The following is a 16,661-nucleotide window of genomic DNA, read 5'->3' as shown; positions in this document are numbered from 1 at the left end:
CTTTCCACAAGCATCTTGTTGGCCACTGTGAGAACAGGGTGCGGGACAGACCATTGGACTGATCTTAAACTCTTATGTTTTTGGTATGTTCTTATGTTCTTGATTTAAAATGTAAGCGGTAGAAGGCTAGCCTTGGGTACAAAATATACTTCGAAAAACTCATGCTGTCTTCATAGAGCTCCTAAAGAAGCTTAAGAACTTAAAATGAAATCTGTCACACCATACTAGACAAGCAGGTTATATGCTTTATATCAATAGTCTACTTGAAGAATTCTCATTTACAGCCTGTTTCCCCATGTTTCCCTATGTTGGATTTTGTCTCCTAGCCTTTTGTTTGGATTTCACATTACTTTAGCACTGTTTTTGAAAAATATATTTGTTTGGCTCTAAAGTCTGACTCTCAGCCTTCATTTGAGGCTTTTCTGTTGATAGTAGTAATGTTAGGAAGATGCAGCCAAACTGCAAGTCAGTAAAACGGCCTTGTGGGTAGGTTTATAAAAATTACTAGCCTGCAGAATTTTTTACAAGCTTGTGTCCTCCTGCTGCAGTCCTCCTGCAGCAGCCAGCTACATTTTTCTTTTCTATCATCCTCACACAACCAATCCACTTTAAAATTTTGACTCCTTGCAATTAGGAAAGTAACAGGGTAATGCACTGAAATGTGTAGGGTGAACAAATGAATAGTGGAAAGATCCATCTGTCTGTCATGGTTGCTTTAGCTGAGATTCCTACATTGCAGGGGGTTGGACTAGATGACCCTTGGGTCCTTTCCAACTCTATGGTTCTGTGATATACAAGCACCTTGTATACAAATTAGGATGAATGTTCATTGTCATATAACTGCCCCAAAACAAAACACAATGAATTTTCAGTAAAGACTGTCCATAGTTTAACCTTCATGTAAGCTTTTTGCAAGCAAGTATGGATAAGCAGGTACTTTTGAGGAGTCCCATGCAGTGTTTTTTGGGGGGAAATGGTGGGATATACATTTAATAATTTTTTAAAAAATATTAGCTCAATCTTCAGTACTTCATACTAAAATGCTATGCCTTCTTAAATTAACAGTTCCCATTGCAACTCAAGGTTGTCTGATTTAAAGAAATGTTACTGCTTTTGCTTGAATTCCTGTCCTGTCACACACAAGCAAGGCATTACTGTTGATCAATGACTATCTAGATTCTGGATTTCATTGTATTGTGGAAGGAGAGGGACATTTTCTAAAGACTTACTCTCCTTCCTCAATATCTTGAAAGCAAAGCTTTACAATAAAGATAATTAATATTCAGAATCTTAAGTGTAGTTTCTAACCATTCCTCATGTGATGGTTATGACTTGACATAATGTACCAAGATATCAGCAGTTTCTAAATTTAAAATTAAAGAGCAAGTCTGTAAATTGCTTGGATTCCTCATTAGTCACAAGGTCTTATTCTGAAATTCTCTGTAGGAAGAGAGCTGCTTTGTCATTGGATTCTAAGTTGTCTTGTTTATATGTACTGTAGGAAAGTAACTCCCTGACCTTTTTACAATCAAATGGTCATGTTCTTAGCTGTTCCTAGTGCCAGTAAGAGGGGAGAAGAAAGAATGCATTAGGAAGGGAAGCTTCACCTCCTCATCCTTGTGTACTGATGGGGTTATGGCGAGAGGAGGAAATGTGTCTGTTTGCTGTTCTTCAGGGTACAAATATTTTCCACTCCTGTTTACTAAATAATCAGAAAACTTTCCCCTAAAACTATTTGACTATTTTCCTAATATTTTGGAATAACAAATGCCTAGTCCATGTACAATCATATGACGCTTTGTATTTATTGTAAAGTTATTGTAAATGTGAACTTCAGTGTATCACTCTAATGTAACAAATTATTAATTAAATAAAACTATTGATGGGGGGCAAATGGAAAAGGAGTTTTGTGAGGGCTTGAGGCTTATTTACATAGCGCTAAACTGGTTTAATGTGTCTGAATGCAACCTTTTGAATGATACCTGAAATAGACCTTTATTCTCCTCTAGTTGTACCATCAGACGTCATGGCATTCCTCATCCTCATTTCTGCAGATATCTTTAAGTAGTAATAGCCAAACTGTTTCATCCTGTGTAATTTTTCCAGATGTCATGTGTTAGCTTGCATCTCTTTGACTATGGAAAAGGGCAATCAAGCAATATGCTAATTATTAACAATACAGTAGCAAAGTTTTGCTGGTTAGTAGCAACTTGTTTATTTTTACCTAGATCTATAAATCTGTTTATCTCTTTTTTTCTGAATGTTGCAATTAAATTGTTATTGCTTTGCTCCTGATCAGTTAGAGAAGAATGAATCGCTGCTCCAGTATTTTTGTAGTGGGGTTTTTTATTTGGTCTGTTCTTTCTGTTACTGTGTTTTCAGAATGGATTATCTGTTCAGATTCCATCAAGCTACAATGCTGATTATTCTTTTGAGTTCTGTAACCCTAGGATTTTAGAATGTGACCATAGGTAACAGCTGTCCTGGAATTAATCTTCTGTTTAATATAACTTAATTCATGCTGCGTTTATATTGTGTATAATACAAGAGAACTGAGGATCTGGGTAGTAGTGTCATGCTCAAGATTAGCTTCAAATTCTTTCAACCTCAAAAACAAGAAGATGTAGCCTTCCTAAATGTGTCTCACTTCCAAGCAACCAAGGAAGTTGCATGGTCACCGCTCAAAGGAAGGAAGCCAGATTGCTTAATAGTTTGACTGCTTGGAGGAAATAATAATAAATAATAATAATAATAAATAATAATAAAATAATTTATTTATACCCCACCCATCTGGCTGGGTTTCTCCAGCCACTCTGGACGGCTTTCAACAGAACATTAAAAACAGAGTGAAACTTCAAACATTAAAAACTTCCCTAAATAGGGCTGCCTCCAGATGTCTTCTAAAAGTCAGGTAGTTGTTTATTTCCTTGACATCTGATGGGAGGGCATTCCCCAGGGCGGGCACCACTACCGAGAAGGCCTGCCTGGTTCCACTGGACCTCAGTGTCTGGGCAGAATGATGGGGGTGGAGACACTCCTTCAGGTATGGGCCGAGGCAGATCCCATGCACATAAGCAACCCTTAGACTTCCTCTCATCCTTAGAGTTGGAGATCACAGGGCAGCTGTTGGTATGATTTTCACCCACCTCTGACAATTCAAAGGTGTGAGGAAGTCTAGGTGCTGATTACACTTGCTGTGATGAATGAAAATGTAGAAGTCTGCTTTATATCCACAGATATTCCCTGAAAAGGAAATATGGGGCTTTGTGGCACATTGGATCTGGAAGGATTCAAAAACTGAGTTTTTAGTTTGATGTTGGGAGATGCAAAAGGCACTCCTGTGGCTTTTATGGGGAACTGATATAGAATCTTGCACGTTGTGATTAAAGTCCATATGAATTTAATTAGTGGGTCAGACTTGATCTTCTGTTTAAGTGCAGACTTCCTAAGACTTGTTTGGCAGAAGAACTACAAATAAATTCTTCTTCGCAATCTGTATGCGAGCAATATCTCCCCTCCCAGACCCAGTCTGGGGAAAGGAGCAGGGCTTATCCTTGACTTTATATTGAGCTTTGGAGCACAGGGACAGGACTCTACCTTAAGGGAATAGTAGGATCCAGGTGACCACAAACTTTTTTTTTTGGCTACCAAGACCAAACAAAACCTGTTGTCCCCCACTTGTGTTATAACAAAACTTGTTTTACTTGTTATAACAGAACTTGTTTTCTCTGGAGGCAGGAATTTATAGTTTACATAAGTTTGATTGAAACAGTTCTGATAGTTCTGACTATGATTGACACACTACTATTGTGACAGTGACGGCTGTAATATCAAACTTGTTTCATGCTACATGAATGAACCTGGAATGAGCTTTAAGTTTCTGCACTTGTTCCCTTCTTTCCAATTTTGTCATTGCAGTATACTCTTAACTGGAAAAGTATCATTTGGGCTTGCCCTGCAAATTTTGGATTATTTGCTGCACTGATCTACAGGGCAAATGTAATTCGTCATTTGCCAGTTCACATAACAAAGCAGGGATGGAGAAAGAAGATTGCATTTCATAAGAGGAGGAAATTCATGGATCTGAGATTTGTCCATGAAGCTTGAAGCCGTGAGATAGTGGTGCATCTGAACAGAACAAATATGTGATGTGGGTTATTATTATTTATTATTTATATAATTTATATACCGCCCTATACCTGGGGGTCTCAGGGCGGTTCACAGGTTGTTACATCATTTAAGAAACCTAGATATATGATTGAATGTAGTCCTTTTCAGGAATTCAGTAAACATGTAATGGAGGCAGAAACGATTGAAACGATCTACCTCCATTGCTGTTCATATATGGCTATTAACATTTTTTATGCTTTAAGATAAGTGGAGAGCACACTAAATAAAAAGTCCAGTACTGAACACATTGCAAAAAAAAGGGGTCAGCAAACATTTTCAGCAGGGGGCCGGTCCACTGTCCCTCAGACCATGTGGGGGGCCAGACTATATTTTGAAGGGGAAAAAATGAATGAATTCCTATGCCCCACAAATAACTCAGAGATGCATTTTAAATAAAAGGACACATTCTACTCATGTAAAAACACGCTGATTCCTGGACCGTCTGCGGGCCAGATTTAGAAGGCGATTGGGTCGGATCCAGCCCTCGGGCCTTAGTTTGCCTACCCACGCATAAAAACACCTCGAACCCATTACAATATACAGAGAAGCTGTCTTTCAGCATCACCATTTTAGTCAGTATACCCTCTTGTTTTGTATCATAAATGACTCAATTTTCAATTGATGATGCAGCAGCTAAATACACATAGCATACTTGTTGCTATAGTAAATTCAGCTGAGAAAGTAATATTCAGAATTTAACAATATTATGGAAGTCATCTGCATTTTTAACATGCAAATCCTTAAAAGAAAAGAAAAACACCATTAAACCTTGCTCACTTCATTCTTGCTTGCTTCTGTACCTTCTGCCATAGTGGATTCTTTATTGTTTTTTCCATACCCTGTCCCCCACTTTACATAAAGCCCCCACAAGGATTAGAATCTACTACTTGTCTTGTCAACTGTGGCAAGAAAGAAATGCTTCCAGGCAACTAGGAAAAAAATCACCTTGGTTAAAGGGATAAAACTGTGCATTGTGTACTCATAACCCTTTAAAAAATCCTGAGGAACTACTAAGTCATTATTGTAAAGAGCACTGTGCGTTCCTTTCCAAAATGCAGAAAGCTTATTCTTTCTGCCTTTTAGACACACAGGCCAATCTGCAGTTGAAAAAAGGTACACTCACTGCTCCCAGTTTCATTGTGTTATTGAAAAGGTTTAGAAAAGTTTATACATATAAAAGTTTAGAAAAGGCATACATATTTCCAATTTCAGCCCCATAGCTTCTTTCTGAAGGTACAAAGAAAAAGATGGCAGTATGGTGGGGAGGAGCAGCAGAGATGGGTACCTGCTTCCAGCATTTTTTCAAACAGAATGCTGTTGTCTTTTCAAACCATCTGCAAGTCTCTCTGGCCTCTGATCACCCTTTCCAACTGCCTCTTCTCCACCCACACTCATGACGGCTGCTGGGATTACTGGCTGGTTTTTTCCTGGTTTCCTGCCCCCGTTTCCCCTGTGTTCACCATTTTTGTGTCATTTTAAATTATTTTTTGGAGACGCATGTAAAGCTGCGAGTGTGTATAAGCATAAGATGCAAATTACCTTGAAGGGCAGTTAACAAATGTAGTAAATTCTGGACACCATAACAACATTTACTGAGGAACATCTAAAAATTAAGTCTCATTTGTCTGTCATGACAAAACTGAATTGGAAATAACATACAGTACTTGGAAGGTTAGCTTTGTCTCATGAAAAAACCTTGTAGAACTGAGTAGGAGGGAAATACCAAAACCAAATGGAGTCTGTTAGTCATTTCCCACTTTCTGACCTTGAACTCTCTTCAATTTGCTCTGTGTGTTCAGTTTTTCTGTCAGAGACACTACTTGATGTAGTTTGGTTTAGATTTACTGCTGCATTTTCAGGGCTAAGCAGTGGATGCAGATGAATTTTAGAGTGGGGATGCACTACACATGTGCCCTTCTATTGGCATTCATAGGAAATATGCTGTTTCAGCCTACTTGTTCTGCTTTCTTGCAGTTGTGTATGATTTTGACATGACCAGAAAGAAACCATGGAGAAAGAGGGGGAAGTTATTGGACAAATCCCACATTAGAAATATTTCGCTAGGAAATAATGGAAATCATGGACTCATTATGTGAACGCTTGCCTAACGAATGATTTCCAGGGAATGCATTGTGTTCATTAAATGGGACCTGGGTGTATCAACATTTTTTCTCAGTAGGAAGGAAACTACCTTGATTTCAGGGGAGTTACTTCTGGGTGTGCCATACCAAAGCCAGTTAATGGTGCATTATTCTGTAAAGACAGCAGACTTTGTTAGCAACAGTGATTAAGCTTTCTTAGCAATAGCATTGCGCATTGAGTGCTGAAGCCTTAGTCCTCAAGATTTCTGTTATGACTTTCTTAAGAAATGTCCAATAGACTTTTTTAAAAAAATGAAAACTAATAATGTGGGACCCTTGTTGGCACGAGGCCTGGCACATTTGTATCCCCTGTACCTCTTGTTGGTGGCCCTGTGTTAACCCATAAAGCTGTAAATGGCCAGGGTATGTGAAGGAGCACCTCATCCTACATGAATCTGGCAATTCGTGGAGGGAGTAAACTATGGCTTTGCTCCAGATGCCTCTGTTGTGATGCCCACCTGTTGCAAATATTCTTCATGCATGCTATTATTATTATGTAGGTACCAGATGTTTTGCCTTGTTTCCTGGAGGCTCAATCAGAAACTAGGGGTACACTTCTCCATTTTGATAGATATTTATTACTGCAGTGTTAGGTATTTCTGACTGATTTTGTTGTTTGTTGTGATCTTTTTGTCTTGTGTTTGAAATAATGTGAAAGCACTTAAGACCAATTTGGCAGGAAGGTGTGCCAGAAAATTTTAAAGTAACATTCCCCCCCCCCAGCCATGAGCATTGAAAGGCTGAGGAGATTAACAGCATTTATTGTCTATAAAGACAATTTCCCTTAAAAACTTTACTCAAACCATGTTAAGATTCCTTTTCTATATAGTTTTTACCACCTCCCCCTTTGTATTTTTTTGTAGCTGTACTGATCTGTTTTGTTTGTTTTGGTGAAACTGTTCTGTTAGAGCAATCTCCTATAAAATGAGCATTATCTTTTAATGGTGAAATATGGTCTCCCTGAACCCACAGCTAAGACTAACCAGCTATGTAAGTGGTATTAATATTCTGAGTTGCTCGGAACAAATTATAGTACCTTTATCAATAAGTTCAAATAAAAGTCCTATCCTAGCTGTGGCAGATGTCTCATGCTAACCTAGTAGAGCTTTTAAAATGCATCTCTTACTTTGTAGGAGCGATAACAGGAAAACAGAGCTGTCTCTTTGACTCATTTGCATTTTCTGGCTGCAAAAATGAAGTGAGTTGGAACCAAGTTCAATTTTTCCACTAGGCATGCCTTTCTCCAGCAGAGTTGGGACTTGGGTGGGGCGAGACTTATTCGTTAAGCTGCACAAAGAGCCTGTTAGATTTTTATAAGCTGGCTGCATAGCTTTGGTTTGATATGCCTAACAAAAATTATATGCATGTAACTTCTCTTTAATTGCTGTTGTAGACCTTAATTGCTCATCAATATGCAAAGTATGATATGCAAAAGCAAATGAGATTCAAGTTGCCTTAGACAAGCAAGTGAAAAGGGTGAGTTGATTTCGGTTTATTAGAAAATAAAAACAAGTACATGTGTGTGTAGAAAAATATGTGGACAGTTTGATCGCAATCTGGTGTCAGTATATGAGTGGCACCAAGTACTAAATGACAATCACGTTAGTTGGTCTGTGAGTGAATACTGAAGCAAGTAGTTCAGAAAAGTGCGATAATAAAAAGGACTTTTAACTCTGAAATGGGATGCTCTTTACTTTAATACTGCAAGAATAACACTAGGCAATTTTGTGGGTGTATGTAGCTGTGAACATTCAAGTAGATGGCATTGCTATTTTGTTGTATTGGTTGAAATGCTTTTAGGAGATTGTCTGGATCTTTTCACTGCAATACTTTGGTGGCTATATTTTTTTATCCCAATAACGGTATCTAATTTCCCTTTAAACAAGGAGTATTATTTTGTACCTGTTAGACAATTTTTGTGGTGCTTTCATTCTGTAACTGTATTTAAACTTTCAGGCGTTGTAAAGCAGTGTATGTTCTTTTGCGCCTCTTCTGTAGGGTTACAAAATTTATACTACTGATATTAGTAGTGGAAAATATTTGATTTGTGTTATAAAAATGGAAAATCTCCAGTTACAGGTGCTAATGGTGAGTGCATTTGACAGAACATTGTATCTGGAAATATCTAGATTGTTCATATAGCCATTTTATCTAATATTGTATTAGTCTTGTCTCTTGTAACAGTAGTTTGGTACCTACTTATTTTCTTTTACTATACATTTCTATGGTGTTGCTGCTGTTGTGACTCTCCTTAGAGCATTACTCACTAGTTGAATACTAATGCTCTGTAAAATGCTGTCACCATCTGGATAGTATGTTGTTATTTATTACTTTCTAAAACTAAGGCTGCAGTTCAGTGCTGAATGATTTATATCTTATCCATTGATTTCAGTAGGCTTGCGTGCATCTAATTCTGCATAAGACTGAGCTGTAAAAGTACTACAGCTTAAAGAGTATTGGTTAATGTAGCATTTCTGCTTTTGAAGAATGATAGAGTTTTAGAAATGTTATTTACTGATCAAAGTCAGATAGCTAAGTTACTAAGTAGCCTATGTACTTGTTCTGTATATTTTCTGTTGGCGGAAAGAAAAGAGTACCATTGTCATGGTTACAGATTTAAATGCTGAATCAAGCATAATAATTTGACATAATTTATCAGGAATTTGAAAATTTTGGGATGACATAACTATTCAGTTGTATTACTATTATAGGTTTCCAAGAGCAATAGCAGAATGCATGATTAAAGAGTATTTTTTTCATGACAGTAACCTGTATGGAAATACCCCTCTCAAAAACTTTACAACCTGACATTTAAGCATTGATTTTTTTGGGAGTAGGGATACTACAGTTACCACTCACACAACTAAATAGTTGTGCTAGTGGGAGCCAGTGCAACAGGCATTTCTCTCCTCACCTCTTCCCCCCTCCACCCCATTTGCACTCTGAGCCCTCACCTGCAATTTGGCAAACTTCCAGAACACTGTATGGAGGGGGAGAGGGGAGGAGAGATTGTTCAGTCTGGCGAGCAAAACAGGCATTAATGCTTGTCCTGTTGACGCTACACTGTTGATTCCTAGGCACTCGGTTCTAATTCTTTAGTTCATATAGACTGTTATACAAAGAAGTAATTTCCGTTACACGTAAGGTTATTGTGTGCATAGCTAGACTTTCTGTTAAAGCTGTCTTTGCAGCAGCCCCCATTCCTGAAGAGACAAACCTATACTTTGGGACTGATTGCCTCTTTGGCAGAGAAATTTTACTGAACAGAAAACATGAAATAAAGTTATGTGCTTGAGCAATGACTACTCCAGGATTGCTATAATTTGAGAACAAACCTCTTCCACTAACACCACTTTTGAAAGAATCCCACAATGGCTGATTTAGTCTCCTTAAATTATTCTTTCCTGTTTCAAAAATAGGAATCATTAGTAAAATTTGACTTGACTTGTAGCAGCTTAAATGCTGACCTAACATAATTTAATAATTAAATATTTGCTTTAAACCATCCAATTATTTTAAGATTAAGCAAATATTTTTGTTAGTGTTTTATAGAACTTGATACATTATTGAAGCATATCCTAATAAATTAGGAAATTATTTTTATATGGTATTCCAAAATCTTATTCTGGACTCAAAACAGGGTGTTGAATTTACTATTCAGTAATTATTATTGTAAGATATATATTGCTATATAAATTTATTATACTTGTTCAGTAGAAACCAAGCATTGAAGTCTAGTTTTATGCCACCCAAACTCTCAGACCTGAAAGCAAGATGGTTAATGCAAATTGGTTTATAAGTGTCTGTCTTCCAGACTTCACTGCAGCACTGATGGAATTAGAAAGTCACTATAGTATGTCCAATTGAAAGGATGAAGTTACTTCTTTTAATTACACCTGAGAAAGTCTATGACCACATAGACTTATAGAGATTTGATTAATTTGATATATTTTCTAGCTCTGTGCTGTGTTGGCTGCTTGGATTTGAAAATTTTGTTGGTCACTTTGAATAATATGTCTACAGTGTAAGTTTAGTAAACCAAATAGTTTCAACTTCAGTGGTTGCTAAAGCATAAGACCTTGTGTTAGGAGTTAGGTAGGTCCACAAGCAGTCTAAAAAGTACGTTCTAAAAGCAAATATATGTATCTTATTTCTAGTGCATCCTGTGACCATGACGACTGAAGTTGGTTCAGACACGGAAGTAAAGGAATCGGAGAACCTGGGATCAAATACAGCAAAGGAAGATGCTGGGGATGCATCAGATAGTCAAAAAGAGCAGACATCTGAAATGAAAGAGAGTTCTCCTACTTCACAGGTGCCAGCTAGTCAAAGTAGCCCCAGTCGCTCCGGAGGAAAGGGAATTTCTCGCTTCATCCCCCCCTGGCTTAAGAAACAAAAATCATACAGCTTGGAAGAACCCAAAGATGAAACAAAGAAAAAACAGCCGTCAGCAGCAGCAGAAGAAATGGGAGCAGAGGAGGGTGAATGCCATCTTCCAGAGGAGACAGCCCAGACTAAGGGAAAACTGGAGGACATTGCTGAGATTCGGCAAGAAGCTAAAGCAGATGACAGAGAGGAAAAACATTCTGTTAGTAGTGCTGAGACACAGGTATGCTCTTGAAAGGAAGAAAAAGAAACATTTTAATGTCCATGCATGTTAATTACCTAGCTGCTTAACACTATACCCAGCACAGAACAAAGTGTTAAATAGGCTGTTATATGTTTATAAGAAATATGCCTCCAGAAACCAGCCTAATATTTTTTCCACATTCAGACATCATCTGCTGCTTTCACAAAATGCTGTTTTTATATGTTTGCATTTTGTTACAGCAGAATTCTTCAGTGTATGGGAAATGTGTGGACCTCCAGATGCTGTTCGGCTATAGCTACTGTCAACCCAGGCCAATACGACCATTGGTTAGGGATGAGGACCACTGTAGCCCAGTGAAACCTGGAGGGCCGCTATACCTACCAAAAAACAATAATCTACAAAATGTTACAATTTACATAGAAAACCTTTCCTTGTGAACAAGTTCACAAAAAAAACACACACTACTAGACTAGCACCTGAAGCACAGAAAGGTATTCCCCCCTCTGGCTGCTCAAACTCTAGGATTAGCTGTACACAAAATTCCAGTTTCTTCCTAGCAGCAGCTTCTTCGTTTAGAAGGGCAGTTAATGTAGGGCTTTCACAGTGAGTGATTCAATCTTCTGGCAAGTAAACAACATTAAAGCAGCTAAGAGCAGATCTACTCTTGCTTCCAGTACAGTGTGAGAGAAAGAAATGGAAAAATCTCATTTGTAAAATAAAGCAGTATGCTATTGGGAAATGCTGTACAAGGATTTGCCCTGTAGTAAATAATGCGCAGTTCATTTGTTTTAAAGACTATACTCCTGCTAGAGTAAATTGGAGGCTGTAGGTTAGTTTCGCTAGTTGTCTGGGGGCAATTTAGAGAAGAGAGGAGAGACAAGAAGGTGACAGATGTTTGCTTTTCTGACATTCATATATCCATTCATTTTCTTGTCTAGAAAAAGCCCACTTACTGTGAATTCATAGAAGCTACCCCGCCATTCTGTATTCATCCATTGTTAAGCCTAACCCAAAGTGCTGATTCTAACTTCTAAGGACCCCAGTGTAAGCCCACACAGCTTACCTTTCCCCGTGTAAGCCTACAAAGACCCTAAGTTTGTCATCAAAGGTCCCTCTCTGTGTGCCCACTTCAGGAGAAGCTGGGAAGGTGGCAGTGAGCAACTTAGATTTTTTAGTGCAAGTTCCACCCGATTAGTTGAATGCTCTCCCCAGAGAAGTGTAGCTGTCACTAACACTGACATCTTCAAGGAACCAAATGAATACTTAAAAAAAATTCACTGTGTTACATGGGGGAAAATGTGTCTTGGTTTATTAATTTTTATTTGTGGATTATCACTTTTGCTGTGTTACTGATTTTAAAAGTTGTATTTGTATGAGTTTTATTGTTGTAAGTCACTTTAAGACTAATATAAAGCACCTAATTAAATTAATTTCAATAACTGATGGGCAGGTCTTCTTCTCTGCTGATAATGATCCATGTAATGAGCAGATGTGCATAGAGTGCCTAGCCATCAACCCAAAGAGTCTCAAAAATATAAGCTGAATCTTAAGATATCAATTACCGACCTGTAGTAGTAGTAGAAATAATAATAATAATAATAATAATAATAATAATAATAATAATAATAATAATAATATCATCATCCTGCCCATCTGGCTGGGTTTTCCCAGCCACTCTGGGTGGCTGCCAACAAAATATTAAAAATACATTAAAACATCAGTCATTAAAAACTTCCCTAAACAGGGCTGCCTTCAGATGTCTTCTAAAAGTTGGATAGTTGTTTATTTCCTTGACATCTGATGAGAGGGCTAAGTGGCTTTCTACTAGATTCCTTAAATGGGTATTGATTCACAAGAATATATTGGTTTTTCTTCTAAATTTATGGGGTAGGTGATGATAATCCTTTATTGTAATATATCACATTTTATTACTTTGCATTGCATTAAAATTGCCTTGATGTTCATTAATATCCATTTTCAACTTTCTTGTGCAGCCTGCTAAAGAAGACAGTAAAGAAATTGTTTTTGAAGTAAAAGAAGACAAACAAGATTTAGAGGAAGGCCAAAGGGAGTCCAAAGAGGTGCAGACAGGTGAAATAAGAATTGAGAGAGTTCTTCCAAAAACTCCTAAGAGGACCAGAACTGTCCAATGTAAAGTGGTTCTTTTGGATGGGACAGAATACAGCTGTGACCTTGAGGTAAGCCGGTGAGCCTTAAGACCTTTTCTGTTGAAAGAAAGCAGTGAGTGCAGTATGCTTTTATTGAAATGGAAGCTAATGAACACATTTTTATGAATCTAATGTGTTCTTTATGGTATTCACATCACTATGGCTAATGGGTAGTAATGAGCCATGCCTTTAGCTTATTACAACACATCCCTAAAGTGTACTGTGAACTTTACTATAACTATCAAAACTGCAGTGCAATTGTATTATCTTCTGTTTTAACCCTTGGTTTACAGATCATAAATAAAGTTCACTATTGAAGCTGTTTTATGCATGGGTTCATGAGTCTCACAATGCACCCTCTCCACTTAGTCTGATATAGGCCCCTCTCAGTAGCAGTACAACTGCATTGTGTGGAACTGATCCAATGTCCCAAGTCCCAGGTCTTTTATTCTGGTTCCTAAATCGTTTAATATTTTTAAAACTCTGCTTTAAGGGAAGCTGGGGACACTACCACTTGCAATGCTGGTGAGACCCAAGTCACCTGAATTTGCCCAGAGAAAATTATGGAAAATTTAAGATAGTGGAAAATTTATGGAAATTTAAGATAGTTCCTCTGGTGCTCTACTTTGTGGTGCTCTCAGCTGTTCTCTAAGCAAAAATAAAAAATGGAAACTCTTATTGCCTGTGCTTGGTAAGTTGAGGGCAGTGAGTGATGGGAGCCAGGAGCACAGTGATAGGAGGGAGGAGATGCTGGTGAAGCTTATTGGGTGACCATGGGCTAGTCCTCACACATCAAAGGGTTGTGAGCAGGACAAAACTGATGCATGAAAAGCATGAGCTTCTGGAGGAATGTAATGAAATGTCTCTAGGAAGCTGGGCACATGAGAATACCATTTTCCTGTTAGTCATCACTATTTGGAATTCAGAAACAAGATGCAGAGTTTTGCAGAACCAGGTATCTGGAGCAGGGTTCCCTGATGGCCATTAGGCATCTGGGCTGTTTGTATGGGAGGAGACAGTTCTTCAGTGACCCAAGACTTTAGTAAGGGTGGGTAATCACGGGCCCCATTGAGCAATTACTAAACTTCCTGGGGATCCATGTCAAAGTAGGCATGGTTAAAGTGTGTGTGGCTGATGTTTAAGTTTTTTTGTTTTTTGTTTAAGTACAAATTTTGGAGAATTTTAGGGGGCTAATAAAAATCCCTTGCTATTACTAAATCATAGTGTAGTATCTATGGGAGCAGTCAGGAAATTTTTTTTAAAATATTAAAATGGATTGCGGGGTGGCTCAGATTTTGACATCATGGCATCACAGTGTAGGACCCATTTTGAGAGTCAATCTTTTTAAAACACTAAAAACATTGACTCTCAAAATGGGTCCCACACATTTTGAAGGGATCTTTTGGGGGAGGGACAGATACTGCTTATAGAGTGCCAGTTAGCTACCCCTGATGTGCCTAGAAAATGTTAATACTAGTTTCAAAATGTTCTCAAGGTCAGTTCCACATACTGACCTTAATAGTCCAGCTTAGAACTACTTGTACACCTGTCACCAGATCATCTTTAGAAAAGGCTGGGCAGCTGGTGAACCAACTAAAGTTGGAAGAAGTACTCTTGATCATAGATGCCATCTGGTGATCAAATAACAGAGCCAGGGTCAGCCTGATTTTTACATTTTTCCTAATTCAGGACATATGCCAAGGTAGCTCTCATCTGCTAGGGAATGGCAGTTTTAGGCCAGTTTTTTCACTGACTTGAGTGGATCATATCTTTTCATTTTTTTCTATATTTTCTCTGCTTTAATCCTTGACACCTCCCACATTGTCTAGATATGTTTTTTGCCAGCATTGTACCTTCTCGAGATAGATGGGACCAGCTTTCTGCAAATACAACAGAGAAGTGTTAATGTTAAGAAGTAAATAGACTGCTACGTTGTCCCCTTGTAGCTGTTCCTCTTCAAAATTATCCTCCAATAGCATTGTACTTGAAGAAAAAGTAGTGTTATCTGTAATAGTGGGAAATTCATTCACACCCAATATTGATTTGCACTGACTACCGTATTTTTCGCTCTATAACACGCACCTGACCATAACACGCACATCGTTTTTAGAGGAGGAAAACAAGGGAAAAAACATTCTGAATGAAACAGTGGATGTATCATTTTTGTGCTTCATGCTGTGGCCACAGACATGTGATCTGATGGTGAATTTGGGGTGACCCAATGCAAAAATCCTGAGAATTCCTGTGGATCCATGCTTTGTAACCACGTTTTTGCACCATTGCAGCCCCAGGCAACAGTGGGTGCGTGATTTTTCTGGTGCAGGCTGTAGCCATGGACATGCTATGTGATCTGATGGTGAATTTGGGGTGACCCAATGCAAAGATCCTGAGAATCCCTGTAGATCCATGCTTTGTAACCACATTTATGCACCATTGCAGCCCCAGGCAACAGTGGGTGTGTGGTTTTTTGGGTGCAGGCTGTAGCCATGGACATGCTATGTGATCTGATGGTGAATTTGGGGTGACCCAATGCAAAGATCCTGAGAATCCCTGTGGATCCATGCTTTGTAACCACATTTTTGCACCATTGCAACCCCAGGCAACAGTGGGTGCGTGATTTTTTTGGTGCAGGCTGTAGCCATGGACATGCTATGTGATCTGATGGTCAATTTGGGGTGACCCAATGCAAAGATCCTGAGGATCCATGTGGATCTATGCTTTGTAACCACATTTTAAGTGGGGAGCGAAGGAAAAACAAAGAAGGGACATGAGGGGGTGTGCAGAGAAGCAGCTGGCTAAGAATGCAGGAGAGGGATTTAACGGGAGGGAGGAAAGAAAGGCAAAAGTTTCCCCCCACCCAAGCCAGCCAGCCAGCCAGCCATCTCTCTCTCTCTCTCTCTCTCTCTCTCTCTCTCTCTCTCTCTCCCTCTCCCTCTCTCCCCCTCCCCCCTCTCTCTCTCCCTCCCCCCTCTCTCCCTTCCCCCCCTCTCTCCCTCCCCCCCTCTCTCTCCCTCTCCCCCAGCACCGGAGCAGCACCGGAGCACAGAGAGGAATTAGCTTTCCCCTCTGCTTGCCTGGAGGGGAGGGGCTTTCCCTGCTCTTTGTTCCGTTTCAGCAAACACAGCAACGAAACAGAGGAGGGTGGGCAGTAAGACCCTGAGGCAGAATGCAGGAAAGCAACAGCTTCCTCTCTCACGGAGCTCCCTCCTCCCTGATGCCCGCGAGTGGATTTTTGCCTGATTTTTCGGCTCCAGGGACCACACATTCGCTCAATAACACGCACAGACATTTCCCCTTCCTTTTTAGGAGAAAAAATCTGCGTGTTATAGAGGGAAAAATACGGTAGTTGATGCTACCCATTGTTAACCACAGTGCTGATGCAACACTTACATTACACATAAGACTGGTGGGAAGATCATAGGAGGAATGGGGAAACTGGGAGATGAAGGGATTGTGTAGCTCTAAGCTGGCTCCCAAGCCCTTAACTGTGGCTAAGAGATTAGAAGTGATGTACTCTGGATTAAAACAGCTGTAATTCCTCCCTGTCCTTTTTTTTATTACACAGATTTTAAATGGTTTAGTTATGATTTT

At 39.0% G+C, this 16,661-nt stretch overlaps 1 protein-coding gene across 13 annotated transcripts in view; it reads left to right on the top strand.

The window, feature by feature from the left end:
• Positions 1–16,661, top strand: part of EPB41L2 (erythrocyte membrane protein band 4.1 like 2) — a 78,144-nt gene that overhangs the window by 11,441 nt on the left and 50,042 nt on the right. For 11 of the 13 annotated variants that reach the window (XM_053381907.1, XM_053381917.1, XM_053381916.1 and 8 more), the window contains 2 exons: positions 10,469–10,920; positions 12,897–13,100. The exons of 1 other annotated variant lie outside the window; for it this stretch is intronic. In XM_053381907.1, coding sequence (XP_053237882.1) covers positions 10,483–10,920; positions 12,897–13,100 — 642 coding nt within the window. In that variant the 5' untranslated portion in view covers positions 10,469–10,482. Of the gene's footprint in view, positions 1–7,704; positions 7,788–10,468; positions 10,921–12,896; positions 13,101–16,661 lie in introns of those variants that run through there. One more of the 13 variants, XM_053381908.1, reaches the window with a different exon arrangement.

The sequence above is a fragment of the Podarcis raffonei genome, chromosome 3 (assembly GCF_027172205.1).
Source record: "Podarcis raffonei isolate rPodRaf1 chromosome 3, rPodRaf1.pri, whole genome shotgun sequence".
NCBI lineage: Eukaryota > Metazoa > Chordata > Lepidosauria > Squamata > Lacertidae > Podarcis > Podarcis raffonei.
This window is presented reverse-complemented; position numbering and strand designations above follow the sequence as displayed.